Here is a 20,939-nt window from a genome sequence, read left to right as displayed (position 1 = left end):
AGATTATATGATCACTGAATACAAAAGCAATGCCTGAAATTCTGTATCTGGGAGCACATAAAAGCATAATAAAAACCACGGATTAACTAAAAGGTAATATTGAGAATGCACTACTAGACTTGATGACTGAATGATGATATTTTATATGAGACTTTTGAGATGGAAACTGAGAGACATCTTCTTCCACGTGACATGCTCAGGAGAGGCCTCCATCCACGCCCCAGTCAGTGGCCTGCATCCGAGGACATAGCATCCCCAAATCATCATCTACTGACCTTAAGCAGTGCTGCCTCTGCTTCCCACAGGAAGAGGGCTCTGGGGAAGTCTCAGGTCAGCTGGCATAAGAGGATAAAGAAATCTACAGGATCAGTACGCATAAGATGCATTCAGTCTATAAGGTGCAAATCTATGCCTATGTTGATTTTCAATGATATTTCATTGTATACTGAATTTTAACACAAAGAAGCTGAACAAGCACCAGGAAGGGAAGTTCCCAACACCTTCCCAAGAAAATACCTTATATACAATCACATGTGGAGGTGACACTCCAACTTCTGAGTTTTAAAACATGTTTGTTAACATTGTTATCGGTTGTTTTGATTAAAATACAGAATTTTAGATCTGGAAGGGATCCTGGGGAATATTGATCCTGTATCTTTTCAAACATTATTTTAGAAGCAGAACTCTATTTCCCCTCTTAAAAACAAAACAGAATCTTGACCCCAAAATAAAACGGATAAAAGTAATATTACTCTGCTGAAAGGGGCAGGTGTTGCAACGCCTAGGGTCACCAACATAGTTTGAAATCCACTAACCTAGATCCTAACTACATTTCTAGGTTATAGTCCAATTCATTCAATAGGTGGGGGGCTGGGGTGATTTCTAAGGCATCTTACAAGACCCATAAGTGTCTTGGGTAGAAAAATCCATTTCCTTCTTTTTACCCCTTTGTCTCTTTTGAACCTCAAGGGCAGAGTTAATTATAATGTGTTATGATCATTGGTTATAAAAGACCCCTGCCTTATTTATTTATTCTATTTTGCCCCTATTTCTAGTCCCATCCCATCCCCACAAAGGAACTATCCTGATGTGTTAAGGTATATCTTTGTATTCTTGCAGAATCTACATGGTTTCATGTGCACATTTTTTTTTTTTTTTTTTTTTGGGCACACGGGCTTAGTTGCTCCGCGGCATGTGGGATCTTCCTGGGGCTGGGATCGAACTCGTGACCTCTGCATTGGAAGGCAGATTCTTAACCACTGCGCCATCTAGGAAGCCCCACATATTTTTAACATTATGTAAATGGTATTGCAGCCTATACCTCATTCTGTTTCTTACTTTTTCTCCTGCCCTCTGCCTTATGGACCACCCATGACGCTTTGTGATCATCTAATCCATCATCTCCAACTGCTGTCTGGGGTGTATCCACTACATTTGGCATTTTCTCTCTCCCAGATTGCCTCCAACTCCCTGCTGCCCAAATAATGCTGCCATGAACATACCTGCCTCCTGATAGATGCGAGGTCTTCCTTTGGGATTTATGCATGGGAGTGGAATTGCTGTGTCACAGTATATGTTTACAGACACCTAATTTGTATCAGTGGTTCCAGATTGTTCTTGAGAACAGCTCCACCTGTCCTCCAGCAGTTGGCCTGCAACCTACCGACACTTGGCACCACGGGGCTTTTTGGTTTCTAACCAGCCTAGCAAGTGTAAAGTGCTGTCTTGTTTGCATCTGCATTTTGATGATGAGTGAATATGCATGCCTTCCTATGCTGAATGGCCTTTTGGGTTTCCTTTCCTGACCACTGTCATCCTTTGTCAATTCTGATACAAGACTTGCTGTCTTTTCCTTGTTGATTTACGGAAGCCCCTTTCATATTCTAGAGCTATCAATTAATCTCCTGTTGGTTCAGACATCAAAAATATCTTTTCCAGTTCTCCCATTCTGCAGCTCCTGACTTGGGGCAAGTTACTTAATCTCTCTGCACCTTCCTTTCCGTTTCTACAGAACGGGGATAACAGCCCATGCCTCACAGCGTGTGTGGGGATTAAATGAGTTCACTATTTATGCTTTAAATCATTTAAATAGTTAAAACACAATGTTGTCTGGTGATTAAAGAAGAAAATAAGTTTCTAAGCAGGAAAGGTGTGTCAATCACTGTAAGGTTATATGTAGTATATTACATTATGCTTTTTGCCCCTATTGGGTATTAAACTACCTTCATGGACTACATGTTAGTGTCTATTCAGTGTTAAGAGGACTGGGTTGCTTAATACATAGAGCAACTTAGCCCAAATTTATCTCAGTCCCAAACTGAATTTCAGTATTCATGATTCCTGCCCCACCACCACTGCCCTGTGTTCACTTCATAGATTTCAGGGGCAGAGGGGAGTCTTCTGGTCTTTTCTCTAAGGCCAGATTCTCATGACAGGACAGGCAAACTGTGACATGATATGGCCATTGCAAACTGCCCAAAAATGTGAAGCAAGTTTGTCTGATGGACCCAAGTAGAATAGAGGCATCAGCCGCACTCGTAGTTTTCTTTTCTTTCTTTCTTTTCTTTCTCCCTTTCTCTCCCTTTCTTTCTTTTTCTTTCTTTCTCTCTTTCTCTCTTTCTTTCTTTCTTTCTTTCTCTTTCTTTCTTTCTTTCTTTCTTTCTTTCTTTCACTTTCTTTCTTTCCTTCTTTCTTTCTTTCTCTTTCTTTCTTTCCTTCTTTCTTTCTTTCTCTTTCTTTCTTTTATTGTTCAAAATAATTTCTCTTTATTAATGTACATATAAGCATTCTGCCTAGTTATAATCAATCAATTGCTTTGCCTTAAAAATACCATTTTATATTCCATTTTTCCTCCTTAATGTTATTTAATGCAAACAATAATTTTATTTTATATCCATCTAGATGGGCCACTGAGCTGTAGTTTCAAATAAGTTTTTAGTATTGAATTTTTTTGAGAACTTTTATTGAGATATAATTGACATACAATAAACTGCATATATTTAAAGGGTACAATTTGACATTTTTTTCTTATTAGTAATGTATATATGGCAATCCCAATCTCTCAATTCATCTGCCCCCAATCGCCCCCCCCCCCACCAGTGGTTTTCTAACCACAGTATCTTCAGGGAAACTTTTGCTGTCCAGATTTATTGCAGGATTTCTTGTGCTTGCAAATAAAACACTTGATGGAGAGAGCTTCGGGTTAGAATGATATTTTAGTTCTTTTCAAAATTTCTCACTCAAACTGGGGCTGGAGTGAAGGCAGTGGGCAGAGTTGTGGGTCTACCTCTGAGCAACCATGGACTGTAAAGCTCCCATATCCAAAGGGGCCCAAGTGAGGCGAAGAAATGGAGGCTTGGGACGTTGCCAAAGCTTGTAGCTCTGAGAGTCTATTCTGGGTCTTTTCTTAGTCTTTGCAAGCTCTACCAGCTCTACAAGCTCCAACTATACCAGGGAGGGTATCCCTGCCAAGTCCCTTCGGGCTGGAATCTCGGTGTTCTGCCCAGCAGAAGCTTCCCTCAGGCCTAGGGGTTTGCCCCTAATTCCCAGACCTAAGCTACCTCTCTGAGTGGACTTCCTCAATATCTGTGTTAGGGCAAACATAGACTGAAACTGCCCACCCTGGCCAGGCAAAGACAGTAACAATTTGCATGAGTTATTTTACAACAGGAAATCCTGGTAAAGAACACAGAACTAACAAGCCACCACCAACCAGAAGAATACGGGAAAGGTCAAAAGGAGAGAGGAGATGCCAGTCCACATGTCCTACCAATCCCCCAGAATCCTTCTTCCTGGAATCCATCTTGGCTGAGAGATGCATGCGCTACCAGGAAGGACCCTGAGTCAGAGCGACTGGCCAGAGACAACCCAGAAACTGATCCCAACACCATTAAACCCGAGACTGCGAGCCACGTGGCAGAGCAGGTCTCCTGGGTTCCCCTACCCTCCTGCCCTCGGCCCGGGAGCCCCTTCCCAATAAAGTCTCTTGCTTTGTCAACACGTGTGTCTCCTCGGACAATTCATTTCTGAGAGTTGGACAAGAGCCCACTCTTGGGCCCTGGAAGGGGTCCCCCTTCCTGCAACATCTGTGACCAAGAACTGCAATATCACCTGTTATGTGGCATGTAGGATGGGCAGACAACAGGATATGCGTGCGCTATGTACATCAGCCTTCCTTCACCTCCACACAACAGCTATTATTCCCCTTTGATAAGAACTGGAGCTCAGAAAAGTCTCAAACTAAGAAATCTGCCCATGTTCACACAACTAGCAGGCCCGTGTTCTTAGCCATTTACTTGCCTTAGAGACAGGCCACACTGAACCAGTTCTGATCTACAATTTGATCATTTTTTCACAGTATTCTGCAACAATCAATGGTCGTTATCCAAATATCTATACAGTGGATAAATACATAAATAGTTTTATTTCATTTTCTAATGCACTTGGTTTGATCTAAAAATCAAAATTCTGGAAGTGCCCTATAGACATACACTCTGGATAGGGGATCATGGCCATCTGACAGGAATGCTGGCTGGCAGACAAAAGGAGACCTCAGGTAAGTGTGTCATTACCACTATCACCGAGTAGCTGAGACACAGAAAGAGCAAGATTCTCTGTGGGAAAGGTTCTTGGAACAATTTCTTCTACGCTACAGAAACTCTGAAATTTATCTCTTTATTTGATTTTTTTTAAAGTCAATGCCAAATTAATTTTAATTACTTTCCATTTAATTTTATCCTCTCCCCTGGATATTTAATACTATAAATTGTCCACATGACTTCCCTATGAGGGTTTGCTTTGAAACCCTCATTGAGGACAATGAAAGGGCACACATTTTTCAAGAAATGTCTCCAAAACACTGCTCTTAAAGAATTATCTATATTAAAAGCACACACTGCCTTCTCCATGATCCTTGAATTCCCATAAGTGTGCTACCATCAATCCTCAGAATAAGAGGTTCTGGTGCCTGGGCCCCCCTGTTTATGTCTGAGAGGCATCAGCTTACAGCATCCCTCCCCGGGGGCGAGAGACACACATGTCGTCTTTCATCTTGTGCTGTCGGCTGCATGATGCTTCCAGCTGGCAGAAGCCCCGTGAAATCAGAGCCACCCTGTGCGTCTGAGAGACATAAGCCACCGCTGAGAAAGGCATCTGAGACGTGACGCTGTAAGCAGAGAGGATGATGAGAGCATGTTTGCTGTTTTCCAGGGCGGGGGCGGGGGGGGGGGGCAAGCCTTCAACACACACCTGGGAGCGAGAGCACTGTCCAGACAACGGATGCTCTGTCATCTCTCAGGAGGGGCACAGTACCCTCAGCCACCCGAGGAGGTGAGCTCTAACTCTAGAAACTCGACAACACTAACAGCAAAAGCTTTCAAAGCCCATGGAAGTCACCAATACTGAACTGTCCCACGGGTCTCCTTGTTCTAAGAATTAGGACTCTGTTCTTTCCTCTGGGCAGCAGGTCCTGCCGAGGCCCTCGTTCCATCTAACTCTTATAAAGGCCTTACTTGAGTCTCTTTCACTGGACACCACTGTGCTGATGGCATTTCATAGAAAACCACAATTTTACCAAAGCTGCCTCCATGTTACACAAGCAGTAGTAAAATAAACTTTTCACTCCATAAAAAATAAAATTGCGGGACTTCCCTCATGGTCCAGTGGTTAAGATTCTGCGCTTCCACTGGAGGGGGCACAGGTTCAATCCCTGGTCAGGGAACTAAGATCCCACACTCCACGGTGTGGCCAAAATTTAAAAAATAAAATAAAAAAATAAAATAAAATTGCATTCTCTACTATGATACACAAATTTGTCTTACATATGAAACTCTTATGTCTGCATCATGAAGCCAAGAAAAATTAAACAATTATATTTCAACAACTGCTAAAATAGCTGGCACCCGCCCAAGAAGAAAATGTCTCCCGTCATTTAAGGGAGGAGAGAGAGACGGCTGGTTTGTGGTTTCCTGCACAGGAACCAGAAACACCCGTCAGGAGGCATGTGTCTCACTTCTCACCTTATTTTTAGCCTCCAAATTTCATTCCTGAACTATTTTCTAAGAAACAAGAAAACACAGTCTCTCACACTTATTTTTAGGTTTTTATTACAAACGAATACAACACAAGTTAACAACAAAACCCATAAAAGAAAGGTTATATACTCCCTAACCAAAGATTATGTACTCCCTAATTCAAATACTTAAATGTCTTAACACTTAGGTTAAATGTTAAGTTTAATAATGTTAACGTGTTAATGATCAGATAATTGAGGCCAAAGGGGGTGAGTGTGGACAGGTTTGTGAAGCTCTGCTTTGTATTTCCTTATGACTGTCTCAACTTTCCAGTCTCGGTGACGGCCATTAAGATGGAAATTCAGAGCCTCACCTGTCACTTGCTCATCTCCCCTGCTCTGGCCTATAACTGTCCTTCGGGGAGATCACTTGTCTCAAAAGACTGCGTTTGACCGCAGAATAATCACTTTCAATTCTGAAGTCCAAGCTTGCCCGCACCCTGCCTCCCTCAGGTAGATTCCGTTGTGTGGGTGGCCCAGGGTGTGTCCCGCTCCTGAGATTCCCCATGAGGCTCTAGGGTCTAGGACAGATGTTACAGAGGGCAGGATGGGCACCTGCTCCAGACTGTCGCCACCCCCATGTGTGCCATCACTCTCCCTCCGTCCACATGGTTCACAGCACAGCACACCCGCCAGGAAGAAAGGTGTCCTGATTTCCGGGACGGAACACCTCCAGCTTTTAACTTAGGCTCATCCCAAGCCACCTTCCCACTCTTGTATGTATATGGAACCCCAAGTTCGAAGTCAGGAATGAAATACCTGAAAATGAACTTGGCTGCAGAATTATAGAGTTAGAGGAAACTTGGAAATCCATTGACAATTGACTGCTGCACTCAGGTAAGGAAACAGTGGTCCAGGATGTTGCCTGTCACCCTGGTCGCTCACAGCAACCTGTGCCAGGGTTCTGGCATCTTAGGTCACCACCCTTTCCACTTCAACATCGGCTTCACTGATTAATCAGAGACTAGGAGGCAAGCTTTTAGAAAATATTCAATAAAAGTCACCACTCCTTTTCTGACTTTCATTTTTAATTTCCCTAAACACAGTTTTTAAAGTTAAATTCTTAATCAGTCATACACTTTGAGCGAGGTGCTTGGTGGGGCCCATACTAGCCATATAATTTGAAAGCAGGATTTTTTTTAAAATCACATTCATTTATTCCCCTTCGTCTAAGTCCCTGAACTGCATCCCTCATTGTTTTTCTCTAGTATTACACAAGCACCAGCCCCAAAGTAACTTTGTTTTATTACAAGCACAGAAAAGTTAGAGCATAGCAATCCTTTGAAAGCCATGTTACAGGTCACTCACCCAGATAAAAAGGCATTAACCATCATTTGCCATGCTTGTGTCATTCTCCTTCTAGAAAGCTGCACCAAGAATCTTAAGGAACTTTGCTCTTTCCTCACAGAATAGAAATAAACTTCCTTTCTTGGTTATAGTTTAAGATTAAGGAAAACAATGTGGAAAAATTGGAGAGGTTTTATTTTGTTTTAAAAGGTAGGCAGTGTCTCCCCACCCCACCCCCAGTGGCCTTGGAAGGCTCAGCACTGCGCCCTTGAACTACTGTGAGCCAGGCACCCGTGTGCCCCTCGCTGATCTGTGCCCTGCACCTGTGCCCTGTCCCAGCTCGGCTGACGACACAGCCGTGCCCGGGAGCACCAGAACAGCTGAGAAAAGCCTTCTCTGCACAAGGGACGTCAGCACATAAAAATTATGACCCCAAAGAGCCAGCCGTCCTACTCTTTCCTGTCCCTTCCGTGTTCCAGGTCGCATCTCCCAGTTAGGATTCTGAGGACGACAGAGTCCCCATGCAGACAGGGGTCAGGCGGGTGGCTACTGTCCCTCAGGCCAGAGGCCTGGGGACACTTTCTGCAGGGCTGTGGCCACCCGATGATTTGTCAGACCCTGTGGGTTTGAGGAGGAGGAAGACACAAGCCCTCACCGGTTAAGTCATGAAGAAGCAGCACTGTACAAGGTTATCAATAAAACAAGTACCTAGGAATAAAACCTGTGAAATTTTTGTAAGACCTTCAAACCGAAAACTACAAAACATTGTGAGAAAGACTGAATTATGCCCGAGAAAATGCAGCAACACATCACATTCAAATTACATCGAATACACCATGTTCAAAAAAATCAAAATTGTTAAAATGTCCATTTGCTCTAAACTAATATACAGAATTAATGCAAAAATAAAGTAGCACTGTTGGGGGAAAAGAGCTTATAATATACGAAGGTCAATTTCAGGGTTGGCCGAGCCAAAGTTATAAAAGGGGTCAAATTTGTCACTCAATCCCTTTCTTGTTCACTCACTAATTTAATCACTGGATTTATTAAATACCATGTGATTTCATCACAAATATATACCTAACAGTCTCTGCCCTCAAGAAAACTGCAGTCTAGGTCCTGAGTAACTTTGGACGTCCACTCATCCTCGGCACGGAGGCTGTTAAGTGCTGGGCCTTGCAGGTTTGTTTTTCTCTCCATCTGGACTCAAGGCCTCTGTCACAACCATGCTCTGGCAGATCATCGGTCAGGCCAACAAGCAACCTAGCTTGATCTCCCTCTTTGTATTTATTGGAGCGGGAGGTGCTGGAGCAGCACTGTACATCTGCACCCGACATCGTGCAATCCAGATGTCAGTTGGGACAGAAAGAATTACCGAGAACTCTGGAACAAACTGGGTCCCAATCAGTACCTGTTCTACTCGGTGAATGTAGATTACAGCAAACTGAAGAAAGAAGGTCCAGACTTCTAAATGAAATGTTTCACTATAAAGCTGCTTAGAATGAAGGTCTTCCAGAAGCCATTCGCACAATTTTCCACTTAACCAGGGAATATTTCCCCTCTAAGTGCATGAAATCATGTAGGTGTATTGTGTTGTGGTTTGTACTGATTAATAAATAGTCTGAAACTTAGAGAAAAAAAAAAAGAGCTGCAGCCTGATGAGGGAGGCAACACATTGAGCAGGTGGAGAGGGTGGTTGGGCAGAGGAAGGAAAGCAGACCCCTAGGGTGTAGGGGAGAGGTATTTCTGGAATAGGTAACTCTTCACTGCATCTTTAGGGGAAAAAATGGAACATACTCAAGAAGAAAGAGGAAAGGTATTTGGAGAATAGGAAACAGCACGTTCACAGCCCAGAGAGGACAGCCAGGTATGTCCTGGAGGGGCTGCACAGGGGTGCCTGCAGAGGGGAGGGGCCCAGAAGGCTCTCGGGCAAGGTCATAGTGACCTTGTGTGCAGACCAAGGGGAGGACTGCCTTGAAGGAACCTGCTTCCCTACCATTTCATCAGGTGTCTGCAAGCCTCCAGGACATACACCAAGAGTGTAACTGTCAGGGCAGGCTCACAGTAAGGGCTGTAACAAAAAAACCCAAATCTCAGTGGTGTGACACAAGAAAGTTTGTTTTTCATTAATTTCACATTCCCATGCAGAGGAGGTGCAGGGGAGGAAAATGGGGGTTCCCCTCCCTGCAGGCTTCAGGAACTGATCTCCTTCCAGCTAAGGACTTTGGCCGTCTTTGGGGGCTCCAGGACTCTCTGCTGGCAGATGAGGGAAGGAAGCAAGAGTGGGGATTGTGAGGAGGAAGGTTATTCTGGCTCCAGGTGTGTTGCTTCTCCCAACATCACTCACCAGAACACTGTCACAGGACCCCCCACTCCCCCACCCCAGCTTCAAGGGAGGCTGGGGAATACAACCTATCTGTGTGTCTCTGAGGAATAGTACAGGCTATTCTCTGCCTTAATGGAAATTAGTGCCCAAGAGATGCTGGGTGTTTTTGTTTTTTTGTTTTTTTTTTTAATATTTAAGGTAAGTTTATTAGTGATTTATTATGCTAGGCCAGAAGCCAGCAAACTACAGCTCCAGGGTCAAATCTGGCCCAGCACCTATTTCCTCTCTCCCTCCCCCATCCTCTTCCAGCTCAAACTCTTTACATGTTAACAGGATTCAATTTTTTGAGCATCCCTTAGGGCCAAGCATGATAACAGGCACTCTATATGGGTACGTCAGACCAATCACTAAGTGAAGTGTTATTACACCCATTCTATTTTTGTTTTTGGGCCATGCCACACGGCTTGCGGGATCTCAGTTCCCCGACCAGAGATTGAACCCAGGCCACGGCTGTGAAAGTGCTGAGTTCTAACCACTGAACCGCCAGGGAATTCCCAATTACACCCATTCTAGAGCTAAAGAAACTGAGGCTCAGGCAGGGTCTGTGACTTGCCCTTAAAGTTGAAATACAGAAGAGCTGGAATTTGGGCTGAGATCTCTCCAACCCCAAAGGACATGTATATTCTTTCCATTATACTAAACTGCCTTATGCCAAGAATCTTTAACCCATACATCAAAAAGCATAGACATCCACGCTGTATCTGTGAACATCTCATGTGGTTGTGCCCCTGCCTTTGCCCAAAGCTCCACTCTAAGGTTTGCCAAGATTCCCAGGCTCAGCTGCAGGCACCTCACCCCAATCAATTATAGGATTTTAGTGTCAGTTGCCCATCTCTGGAGACCCCCAAGCTTTCTGCAAATAAGCTGCAGCACTTCATCAGATGAAATGTGGGACTCCTGTCTTGGGTGAAGGGGCAATGCTTACATCTGCAGTGTGTTTGGGGGAGATGGCACTTGCTTCAACCACACATCGCTGTTCCATGCATGATGATCTTGTCACACTCCTCATGTGTAGTCTAGGGACCACCTGCAGAGGCCTTAAATGCTTGTGAACAATGAAGATTCCTGAACCCCACCCTGATCTTTTGATTCCATGTTTGTGTGGGTGGGTCAGAGGAATACACATCAGCTGCTGCTCCAGAAGGCACTCGACAAATGGCTACAAATAAATGATGATGAAGGTGAGAGGATGTGGGAACAGAATATCCTTTTCCTCATGTGTTCCTCTTGGACTCCTCCTTCTCCTCTGAGGCTGAGGTCAAGGTCAGTTCACATTCTGCTTTGATTCACCCCCCGTCAACCAAAAAAAGGTATCCCTTCACCACACCTGTCACCACTCTCTGTACATTACTGTCTCGGGGCAAGTCTCTCTGCCAGAACTCATGGGGTACTTTTATCCATCTTTGTATTACCCAGTGCCTAGCACATAACAAATGCTAAATAAATTTCAATTGAGCTCTAGTTGATAATCTAATAAATTGGTTGCCAGAAAGAAGCAGAAGATGCTCTTTCATGTTCTCATTCCTTTTGGCTCTGGAGTTCATACACTCATCACCGCATGAATCTGCTTGGCAAGCCTGCTGCCAACGCCAAGCAGCAGACACCTAGTGGGGGCACTGCTCACTCACTAGGGTCCCGCTTTCACTCCATTAAAAAAACTGTTAAATTATTAATACATCTTTGTCATTAGCAGAAAAGACTAGTTATTTTGAGAGACTCTTGCTGAAAAATAAGATTCAACATAAAACCCAATAATTTGTTGAATCGTTGGTGTTTCAGAAAGCAAGGGGAAATCACACACCTCTAATAAAAACAAACAACAGTGACAGATTCAGTGGTTGTAGATGTACCAGAAAGTCTGGAAGGGAGAAAGTGATTCCAGATCACAGGTGTCCGAGTTCAGAGAGAAGTAAGTGCAAATCCTCTCTGCGGGCCGCCAGGTTTCCCACAGAGATGCTCAACCAGCTGGAAGCTCACAACCAACACACAACAAACAAATGACAAATGAGAGATTCAAGAACACCAAGGGCTTCAGGCAGTGTAATTACCAGATATAAAATGTAAAGTAATCATATGTAAAACATTTAAAGAAACTGAAAAATTGAAACACAAAAATGAGCAAAAAATAAGAGACTACCAATAAATGACCAGGGATATCTGAAAGACAACAAATTTAACTTTCATAAATGAAAAAGATAATTGCTGAAATAAAAACTACAATGAATGGATGAAACAGCAGATTTGACACTGCTAAATAGAAACACTGTGATCTGGAAGATAGGACTGAAAAATATCTCAACCATCATATAGATACTGAAACGGGAAATATGAGAGAGAGGTTTAGAGTCATGAAGGATAGGAAAAGAAGGTCCAACTTATGTCCAAGCAGAATCTCAGGAGTAAAGAATAGAGAATAGAAAATAAAGAAATAACAGCTGAGAATTTTCCAGAATCTACCAAAGAACCAAAATTCACAGTTAAAGGAAATACAATTGGTTCATTCAACAGCTATTTATTGAGTGCCTACTATATGCCAGATGTTTTTAGAGGCAACACACACCAAGCTGGATAGATAAAAGAAATACCCACCTAGATATAACCCAAGAGAAAAGGACAGTTAGACTGACAACAGACTTTTCAAAAACAAAATGAGAGCTAACATCTTCAAGGGCCTGAGGAAAAATAACTGGCAACATAGAACTATTTACCTAGCACAACTATTTTTCAAGAATAATGGTGAAATAAAAACATTTCCATAGAAACAAAAACTGAGACTATTTACCTCCTAGAGATACAGACTAAAGAAAAAATCTTAAAGATCTATATCAAAAGCAAGGGGGGGAAAGAGATAGGGTATGGAATAATGAGTAGATGGAAGTACAAGTATAAACCCAAGCATCCACAATCTACACAAAACCCATAAATTAACAATAAAAGAACAGACCTAGAATATTGGCTACTAATGCCTATAATAGAGGCTGAATAAAAGTGTTTAAGATCCTAAATTGTTTAGGAGTAGTTTGAACTATTAAATTTAGGCTTTGTTAAGTAAACTTAGTAAATTTCGGGGGTAACCAATAGAAGAATTGATATAAGGAAATCTAAATTGCATAACAAGGACCTACTATATAGCACAGGGAACTATATTCAATATCTTGTAATAATCTATAATCGAAAGTAATCTGCAAAATATATACATAATGAATCACTTTGCTATACACCTGAAATTAGCACAACATTGTAAATCGACTATACTCCCCCACCCCCCAAAAAGTAGAAAAGCTAGGGGAAAAAAATCTAAATACCAAACAAAGGAAAGAGTAAATAGAATAATAAAAACAAATTAAAAAGTCATTTTTAAAGGAAGGGAAAAAGCATAAAAAGAACAAGACAAAGAAAAAATGGTATAATAAACCCCAATATACCAATTAGCACAATAAATGGTGAATAGGCTAAGCACAGTAGTTAAATGCAAAATCAAGTTTTATGCATTTTAGAAGAAACCCATCTAAATTATTAGAACATGGGAAGTTTGAAAGTGAAGGATAACAAAAGCTATAGCAGGCAAGGGACCTCCTTGGTGGTCCAGTGGTTAAGAATCCATCTTGCAATGTGGGCGACGTGGGTTAGATCCGTGATTGGGGAACTAAAATCCCACATACCGTGGGGCAACTAAGCCCACAAGGCACAATTAGATAGTAGACCTCGCGCCACAAGGAAAGATTCTGCATGCCACAACTAAGATCCGATGCAGCCAAAAAATAAATATTAAAAAAAAAAAAGATACAGCAGGAAAATATTAACCAAAAGAAAGTTGGGGCAGCTAAATAATATTATACAAAGTGGACCTCAGGTAGACCTCAGGACAATATACATCACAGATTTTAGATAGAGTACCAACACTATAATAAAAGGTTCAACTCACTATGTAGATTTTTAAAAATTCTAAATTTGTATGTACATGCATCCAATCTCATGTATAACTTTTAAAATCTGTCGGAAATACAGGGAGAAAATAACAAACCCACCAATGTAATGGCAAGTTTCAATACTCTTTATGCTTGATAGACCAAGCAGATGGAAAGTTAATTAAAATATAGAATATTCTAACAACACAATTGACAAGCTTCAAATATTGGAGATCTATAAAACCCTACACCCAAAAGCTAAAGACTGCACACTCTTCGCAAGCATATATGGAGTGTTTATAAAAATTGACCTCCTAGGAGGCCAAAAAGGAAGTTTCAATAAAATTTCAAAGAATCAGGATCATTCAGACCACATTCTCTGACCTCTCCAAAGTTAAATTAGAAATCAATAATTAAAAGATAAAAAAATCAATAGATGTTTAAAAATGAAAACAAATACCTAAATAAATCATGGGTCAAAGAAGAAATAATGGAAATTTAAAATACCAAGACTGGCATAATAATTAAAGCCTGCATTTCAAAACTTGTTGGGTGCAGTCAAATAAAGTACATAGAAGGAAATCTATAGCTTTAAATTTATACTAGAAAAGAAGAAAGACAGGCAAGAACTGAGCTAAGCAGCTAACTTAAATCAGAAAAGAAAAGCATACCAAAAGTAAATCCAAAAAACCAGAGCAAATAATAAAGAGGAAGATAAACAACAAGGTCCTACTGTATAACACAGGGACCTATAATTAAGATGCTGTGATAAACCGTAATGGAAAAGAATATGAAAAAGAATGTACATTTATGTATAGCTGAATCACTTTGCTGTTCTGCAGAAATTAACACAACACTATAAATCAACCACACTTGAATAAAATAAATTTTTAAAAAAATAATGAAAACTTTAAAAAAAGAAAAAAGAGGAGAAACTAATGAAATAGAAAATAAACAATGCCATAGTTGGTCCTTTGAAGTAATGATAAAGCAGATGTTCTCCTAGCGAGGCTGATTCAGCAAAAGACAAGGAAGGCACGATGAATATTAAAAATAAAAACAATATAAAAGTAAGATCTTTCTCAAGTGGCCAGAGCAAATCAGAGTGTCAGCCCAGAATAAAACTTGGGCCTGGCTAAACTCCTTTCTCCAGTATTCACGGCAGTGTGTTTCCATGCTTAGCAAACAGTGAGGACCGTATGCTCATGGCACTGATGTCTGGGGCTGGCCTCATGTTGTGGGGTGGATGCGCAGGAAGCGACGCAGAGATATGAGAAGCACTGGGACAGCCCCAGAGACTGAAGCAGAGTCTGCTTTCTTCAATGGGGCAGCCACTTCCCTCAAATGGACTGTCATTTTTTGTGTGTGGGAGAAAAAAGATCTAGAAAGGGCAATTCTGTTTATTTTTCATGGTGTTCTGAAGCCCAGTTCCTGGTGAGAGAGGAACACTGCCCCCTACCCTTCCCCCATCCATGGTACACAAGCAAGCATTTCAAAGTCTTCACATCAATTTCAAAGACTCACTCCTTGGGCAATAAATCGAAATATGTGGGTGGCGGGGGCTCGGACTTCTCCACATCACATTATGCTTTCTGCCCAATGCCTGACAACCAGATAAGGCTGGGATTCAGACGTTAGAAAAGTCTGTGGCCGAGGACGTTAAACGTGGGTGAAAAATCCACTGCAACACCTTGAGCGGGAGAAACAAGAGGGGAAGCCGTACTGAAATGGCCCTGCACTTGGCATTGACTTCTGACAACTTCTTGGCACTGTTTCTCTTTGTAAGATGAAAAAAGGGTGGATGAGGTTTAAGTGCCCATTCTTGCAACATTCACACCAAGAGTACAGGTAGCCATTCCCACCATAGGGAAGCACAGCCTCCCCATCTGCAGCAGGTCCTGTTCCTGACACCACAAAAATGAAACAAAATGACATGCTGGCCACTGCACCAGGATAGTAACTAAGTAAACAGGAAGGTTCAACAAGATTTCTTGCAGGTTCTAAAATGTGAGTGATCTGGTATCATGTTGCCTGGACCTGTTCCAAGGACTCAGAGCACTGCCTGGAGGAAAGGAGACGGATTCACAGTCAAGACCCCAGGATCCAAATCCAACTCGGCTACATAAAAGGTCGAGGACGCTGGCAGGTCCCATCACACCTCCTGCCTCAGGTTCCTCTTCTAAAAGCTGGGACAATGCTATCTCCCCTGCAATGGCTCAAGGATTAAATATAACAGCCATATGGAGCCATTCTGGAATCTGGTCTCCCCTTCCACCTTCTGAGCTCTCCTAAGTCACCCCCTTTCCATGATTCATATGTTAGATTTCAAGTCTCTACAACACACTGGGTACACGGTGTGAACTACAGCTCCTTTCACCGCACTGACAGCATATGACAGAACAAACACTAATTGGATTATATGCAAAACCAAAGACAGTAATACATTAGCTGTGCAGAACTCTGAGAGGCAAGGAGTTGCTCTGGGCACTGAACTGCCTGAATAGATGGAGGGTTTCCTCTCAAGAATCAAAACATTAAAAACAATAAACCAGAAGAAGCAAACAATTTAGGACCAAACAAACACACAAAAAAACCAAAACCAAAAAACTCTCCAATATACTTCCAAAACTTGTCGGAAACCTTAAGAGAGCATTCTGAATAGCATTTTACTTTTCCTTGAAGATTTTTATCATTGTTCTGAGCACACTGAGAACAGCCATCCAGCGATGACACTGATGGCATTGGTAGGACTGTAAAGGGTTTAATCCAACCCCTGATACCACAGATGAGAAAGCTAAGCCCAGAGAGGTTAAGCGATCCACCCAAGCCACACAGCTAGCTGGAGACCATGCCAGGACCAAGTCTCCTGACCTCTCATTTCCACAGTGCCTGTTAGACCTTCATAAGACCAACCATCCCTCCTTTGAAACAACCCTGGAAAGCTTGAAACAACCCTGGAACCTCAGAATGCTTTTAACGGTACCTATCTGGACACTAACTTAGAGATTTTTATGTCTCCCTCCTCTGATGTCCACGGATCATGCTTCCTCATGGAAACCCCACTGGAGTGTGTGTGCATTTTACTTTTAAGGCTCATTTTATACTTCATTTGAGAATTACATGTCTTCAAAAATCAGCTGTCTACTCTCCGAGTGGCATCTCATAGTTTGCCTGGAAAGTAGCACCAAGCAGCCACCTAATGGATGCAACTCCAAGGAAGTACTAGTGAGAACACCCTCTCCCTCCCAAGCTCACATCCTATCCATTTCAAGAGTGAAATCCCTAACAACAAGACCACCACAGTTTATAAAGCAGTCCCGATCATGACCCACGAATTACATAGAAATTAAAGTACCCCAAACACAGATACGCATGGCCTGGGCTGGGCTTCGGTGGGGTTCGATCTCCAAAGCACTTAGCAGAGGACCACACACAGTGTGCTAACACAGAGAACACACATAACCTCAGAGATCTACAATCCCAACCCCAGAGCGACTAGGTCACCACCAGACCAAAGAACACCATTAACAGGCAGATGAAGCACTGGGAACTCTGAAGCCAGTGTTTCCCCCATTATTCAAGTAGGTGCTTAAAAATTCTTCATGGCGATAAATTAAAGACAAACATTTTTCTTTTCTAATTTGCCTGGGCATATTCAATCATTTGTTAGAAAGTAAATTGATCTATGATTGCAGCAAAGTTCAGTAAAACTACTCATCCCTTCCCCCGCAAGCTCAGTGGAGGCAGTCCCTAAAGTTAGAACTCACCAAGACGAAGATGCAAACTGCCAGCCCAGCGCCGCGCAGAAACAGTCCTGCCGCCAAGAGTGAGGGGCACCTAATCCCCAACGCACTGCCTGCTCAAACGTAGCCAAAAAACCACGAGGACTGCCCCCACACGGCCCCCAGCAGCCACCCTCGGTAAGTGGGGAGTCCACTTTGTACGGCTTGTAGCCTCCCCTTCTGCGTTCGTGTCATTTATTAGCAGGAAAAAAAAAAGTCTCGTATTCAAAACCTCAGCTTTCCCAACTTCTCTCAAATGTTGCTCTTTGCCCTAAAGCAGTTTTACCAAAATCATCCTCCCGGGAAATCCTTGACCTTTTTCCTTTTGCATTTCATATAACCATCTGGGCGACCACAGCACTTGGCGCTGCCTTCAAACGTTGCTTTCTCCTTTCCTTCGCCCCGTGGAGACCACGAGCCAGCGCGGACCTGCTCAGCGTCTCCCGCCGGAGACTGTGAGGCTCTCTGCCGGCGTCCACCCGTCATTTCCAACTATTACGCACGCACATCTCAGAGATAACAAGCGTCGTACAGGATGCGTCGATCCCTGAGGAGGTGTGTGCGAAGCATCTTAGCACCTGGCTTCTGGGGCAGTTTTCGTTCACACCTAAACCGAAGCACCTCTCCGTGAACTCACTAGCAGAGGAAAATAAAGCAAAGGCACAGCCCGGGAGGGTACGACGCAGCACTTGCAAGTGCAGGATGCACCTGGTCGGTCCCCAGAGGTAACCGACAGGTCCAAAGCCTCCGCGGACCTCCCCGGCGGCCGGCTTCACCGACTCCCGGCGTCCGCTGGGGGCCCCGCGCGCCGCCCCGGCCCGGCCGGCTTTCGGCGGCGAGGCGGGCGCGTCCGGCGCGGCCCCGGGCGCTTACCTCGCTGACGATGGTCGAGTGGGCCTGGGCGTACCTCCAGCCGCCCCGGCACGGCACGAGCGGCGCCGAGCGGTTCGGGAAGGCGGCGAGCGGGTCGGCGCAGCTGAGCGCGCCCGGGGCGGCGGCGCTGGCGTTGGCCGCCTCCAGGAGGTAGCGCTGGCAGCTGCCGTCGCCGCGGCGCTCGGGGGGCGCGGGGTCGAGGCGGGCGGGCGCCGTGCGGTTCCACTCCTCCTCCGGGCTCCAGCCGCAGCGCTCGGCCAGCGCGGCGGCGCTCGGCCCGCGGCACCAGTAGTGGTCGGGCTGGCTGCCCAGGAAGACCACGCCGACGAAGAGGAAGGCGAAGGTGACGCCCGTCAGGCACAGCAGCAGGAACACCCGCCGCTGGAAGCGCCCGAACTCGCCGGCCCGCTGCAGCGCCTCGTCGAAGGAGGGCATAGTGCGCGCCGCCCGCCCGCCGGACTCCCCGAGCGCGTCCTGCCGCCCGTCGCCCGGGCCTCCGAGTGAGCCGCGGGCCGGCCGGCCGCCGCCTCCCCCCCGCCGCCTCCCCCACGCACCCGCCTCACGCCCCTGGGCGCCGCGCCAGCGCCCGCCGCTCCTCCGGCCCCGGGGCCCCCGCCCGCCGCACCCGCTTCTCGTCCTGGGGCGTCCGCGGCGGGCCAGGCCGCGCTCCCCGGGGGCGCCGCCGCGGGGTCGGGGTGGGCGCGCCGCGGGGCCCGGGCGGCCGGGCCTGGCGGAGCGCCACCGCGCGCCGGGGACCTGGCCCGGGACTGCGAGTGACGCGCACAGCCTCCGGCCTGGCGCGGAGCTCCATTCGGTCCCTGCCAGCAGCCTGTTCTGAGGGCGGTCCCGGATCGGGCTCCAGGGAAGAAAGTTCCAGGGCCACCCAACGACTTTCGGGCTCATGGGACTTGGTTTCTTGGCGGTCCCGGGTGCAGCCTGGGGGACCGACGACGCGCGCGCTCCGGGTCCCGCGCTTGTGCCCCGGGAGCCCCCGCCAGTCCTCGTGCCCTCGGTGCGCAGAGCTGCCCCGCGCACCACTGGGGTCGGGCAGCCTGCAACAGCGGACCGACTGCAGAGCTAGGACCACGCGGGGTTAGACTTGGGCGACATCTCGGATATTGTCCAACTTTTTCAGAAGAGCAGCTGGGCAACCTATAGAGGTTAAGCGTCTTGTTCAGAGTCCTGGAGTTCAAAGTGAGAAGGGACCTCAACCCCTTACAGTTTTCTTTAGCCAAGGCCTTCGTTCTCGGCCTGAAATTGCCTGGAAAGCGTGTCTGTTAGTTGGTTTGAATCCTTATTTTTACTTCCTTATTCTCTCCCAGAGGTCTGCAGAGCTGTGTGCGATCTGACGACTTGGCCTCTGCTCCGCGTCTGGGCTGCTGTGTCCATGTCCACCCTCGGATGCCTTCCCCGGGCCGGGTTTGAAGCCCCTTCTGGGCTGCAGCATTCAGCCGTGTGGCCCACCCTGCGCTGCTAACAGCGCGCTCCCTGCCCTGGCCTAGGCTCCCCCGTGTTTTCTGAGTTTCTGCAGCTCTTCTCCCCAGACCCCCACCCCAAACGTTCAAAAAGCGTTCTACCCTTAGCTCGCTTTTCTCGGTGGGTGGAGAGGTGGTAGAGCGCAGACGGACGTTTCTTCCTTTCAGTGTGAGGAGGGGAGCCAGGCTGGCTACCTTTACCAGCTGTGACCTTGGGCACCTTACTGGGCCTCCAATCTTTTCATCTGTCAAGTGAGACTGATACCCTCCTGGGGTCGCTGTGAGGCTTGAATGAATTATTATACATAAAGTGCCGGAAAAATGCCTGACATTTAGTATGCACTTTCCATGTGTTAGCTCTTATCACTGTTGTTCTTATTTGTTACGGAGTTAATACTGTTCTCCGTGCAGGGATGTCCTAAGGCGTCCGTCCGGGTGCTGGGAAGGATAAACACCTGTGGCGGGCGGGCACACAGTAGCGGCTCATTGAATGATAGTTCTTCTTGTCTTCTCATCCCTGTCCCCAACTACCGAAGCTCGCCTGTCACCCGGTTGGCAGTGACCTCTGTGTGTACATGTCTCACGTTCCAAGGTGTAGTCCCTATTATTGACTGTCCCTGGGACTCCAGACTCAATCAGTCCTCCTCCCACCCAGCTCCTCTCCCGCCCTCCCTTTTGGTGTAACCATGGCCCCACCCCAGACTCAGACTCTCAGTATCATCTCAACACCCCTCACTCCCCAGGCCTTTACTCAGACATGCTCTCAGCGCACCCCTTCTTGCCAGCCCCCCCTACATACCTACACATACACAAGCAAGCCCCGAGCTCCCTTCCCTGCTTTGTCTCCAAAGTGCTTACCAGCATCTAAGATATGCCCATTTTTATTCCTTTGTATACTATATATTTTTACTTTTCTTATTTGTGTCCCTCCACTAGAATGCAGGTTTCATGAGGGCAGAAAGTTCTGTTTTGTTCATTTCTATACTGCCGCCACCTAGAACAGTGCCTGGTTCATAGCAGGTGCTCTGTAAATATTTGTAGAACAATTGGATGCTTCCTGACACCTCTCTCGACCCCTCCCCCACAGGCCTGGCCTCCTCTCCTCCTTCACCATCTTTTTTCCAGGTGCCTCTGCCCCCCCCCATCCCCACCGCCCCG

The 20,939-nt window shown here is 45.6% G+C and overlaps 1 protein-coding gene and 1 pseudogene across 1 annotated transcript in view; one reads left to right on the top strand and one right to left on the bottom strand.

The window, feature by feature from the left end:
• SLC22A3 (solute carrier family 22 member 3) overlaps positions 1–18,741 on the bottom strand; it is a 102,570-nt gene extending 83,829 nt beyond the window's left edge. The window contains exon 1 of the mRNA XM_057739746.1: positions 18,307–18,741. Within this exon, the coding sequence (XP_057595729.1) occupies positions 18,307–18,741 (435 nt within the window). The remainder of the gene's footprint in view (positions 1–18,306) is intronic.
• Positions 8,584–8,899, top strand: LOC130855777 (cytochrome c oxidase subunit NDUFA4-like; annotated as a pseudogene).
• Positions 18,742–20,939: the final 2,198 nt, after the last annotated feature.

Source organism: Hippopotamus amphibius, chromosome 6 (assembly GCF_030028045.1).
Source record: "Hippopotamus amphibius kiboko isolate mHipAmp2 chromosome 6, mHipAmp2.hap2, whole genome shotgun sequence".
Classification (NCBI taxonomy): Eukaryota; Metazoa; Chordata; class Mammalia; order Artiodactyla; family Hippopotamidae; genus Hippopotamus; species Hippopotamus amphibius.
Note: the sequence above shows the minus strand (reverse complement) of the source record. Positions and strands in the feature narration are given on the sequence as shown.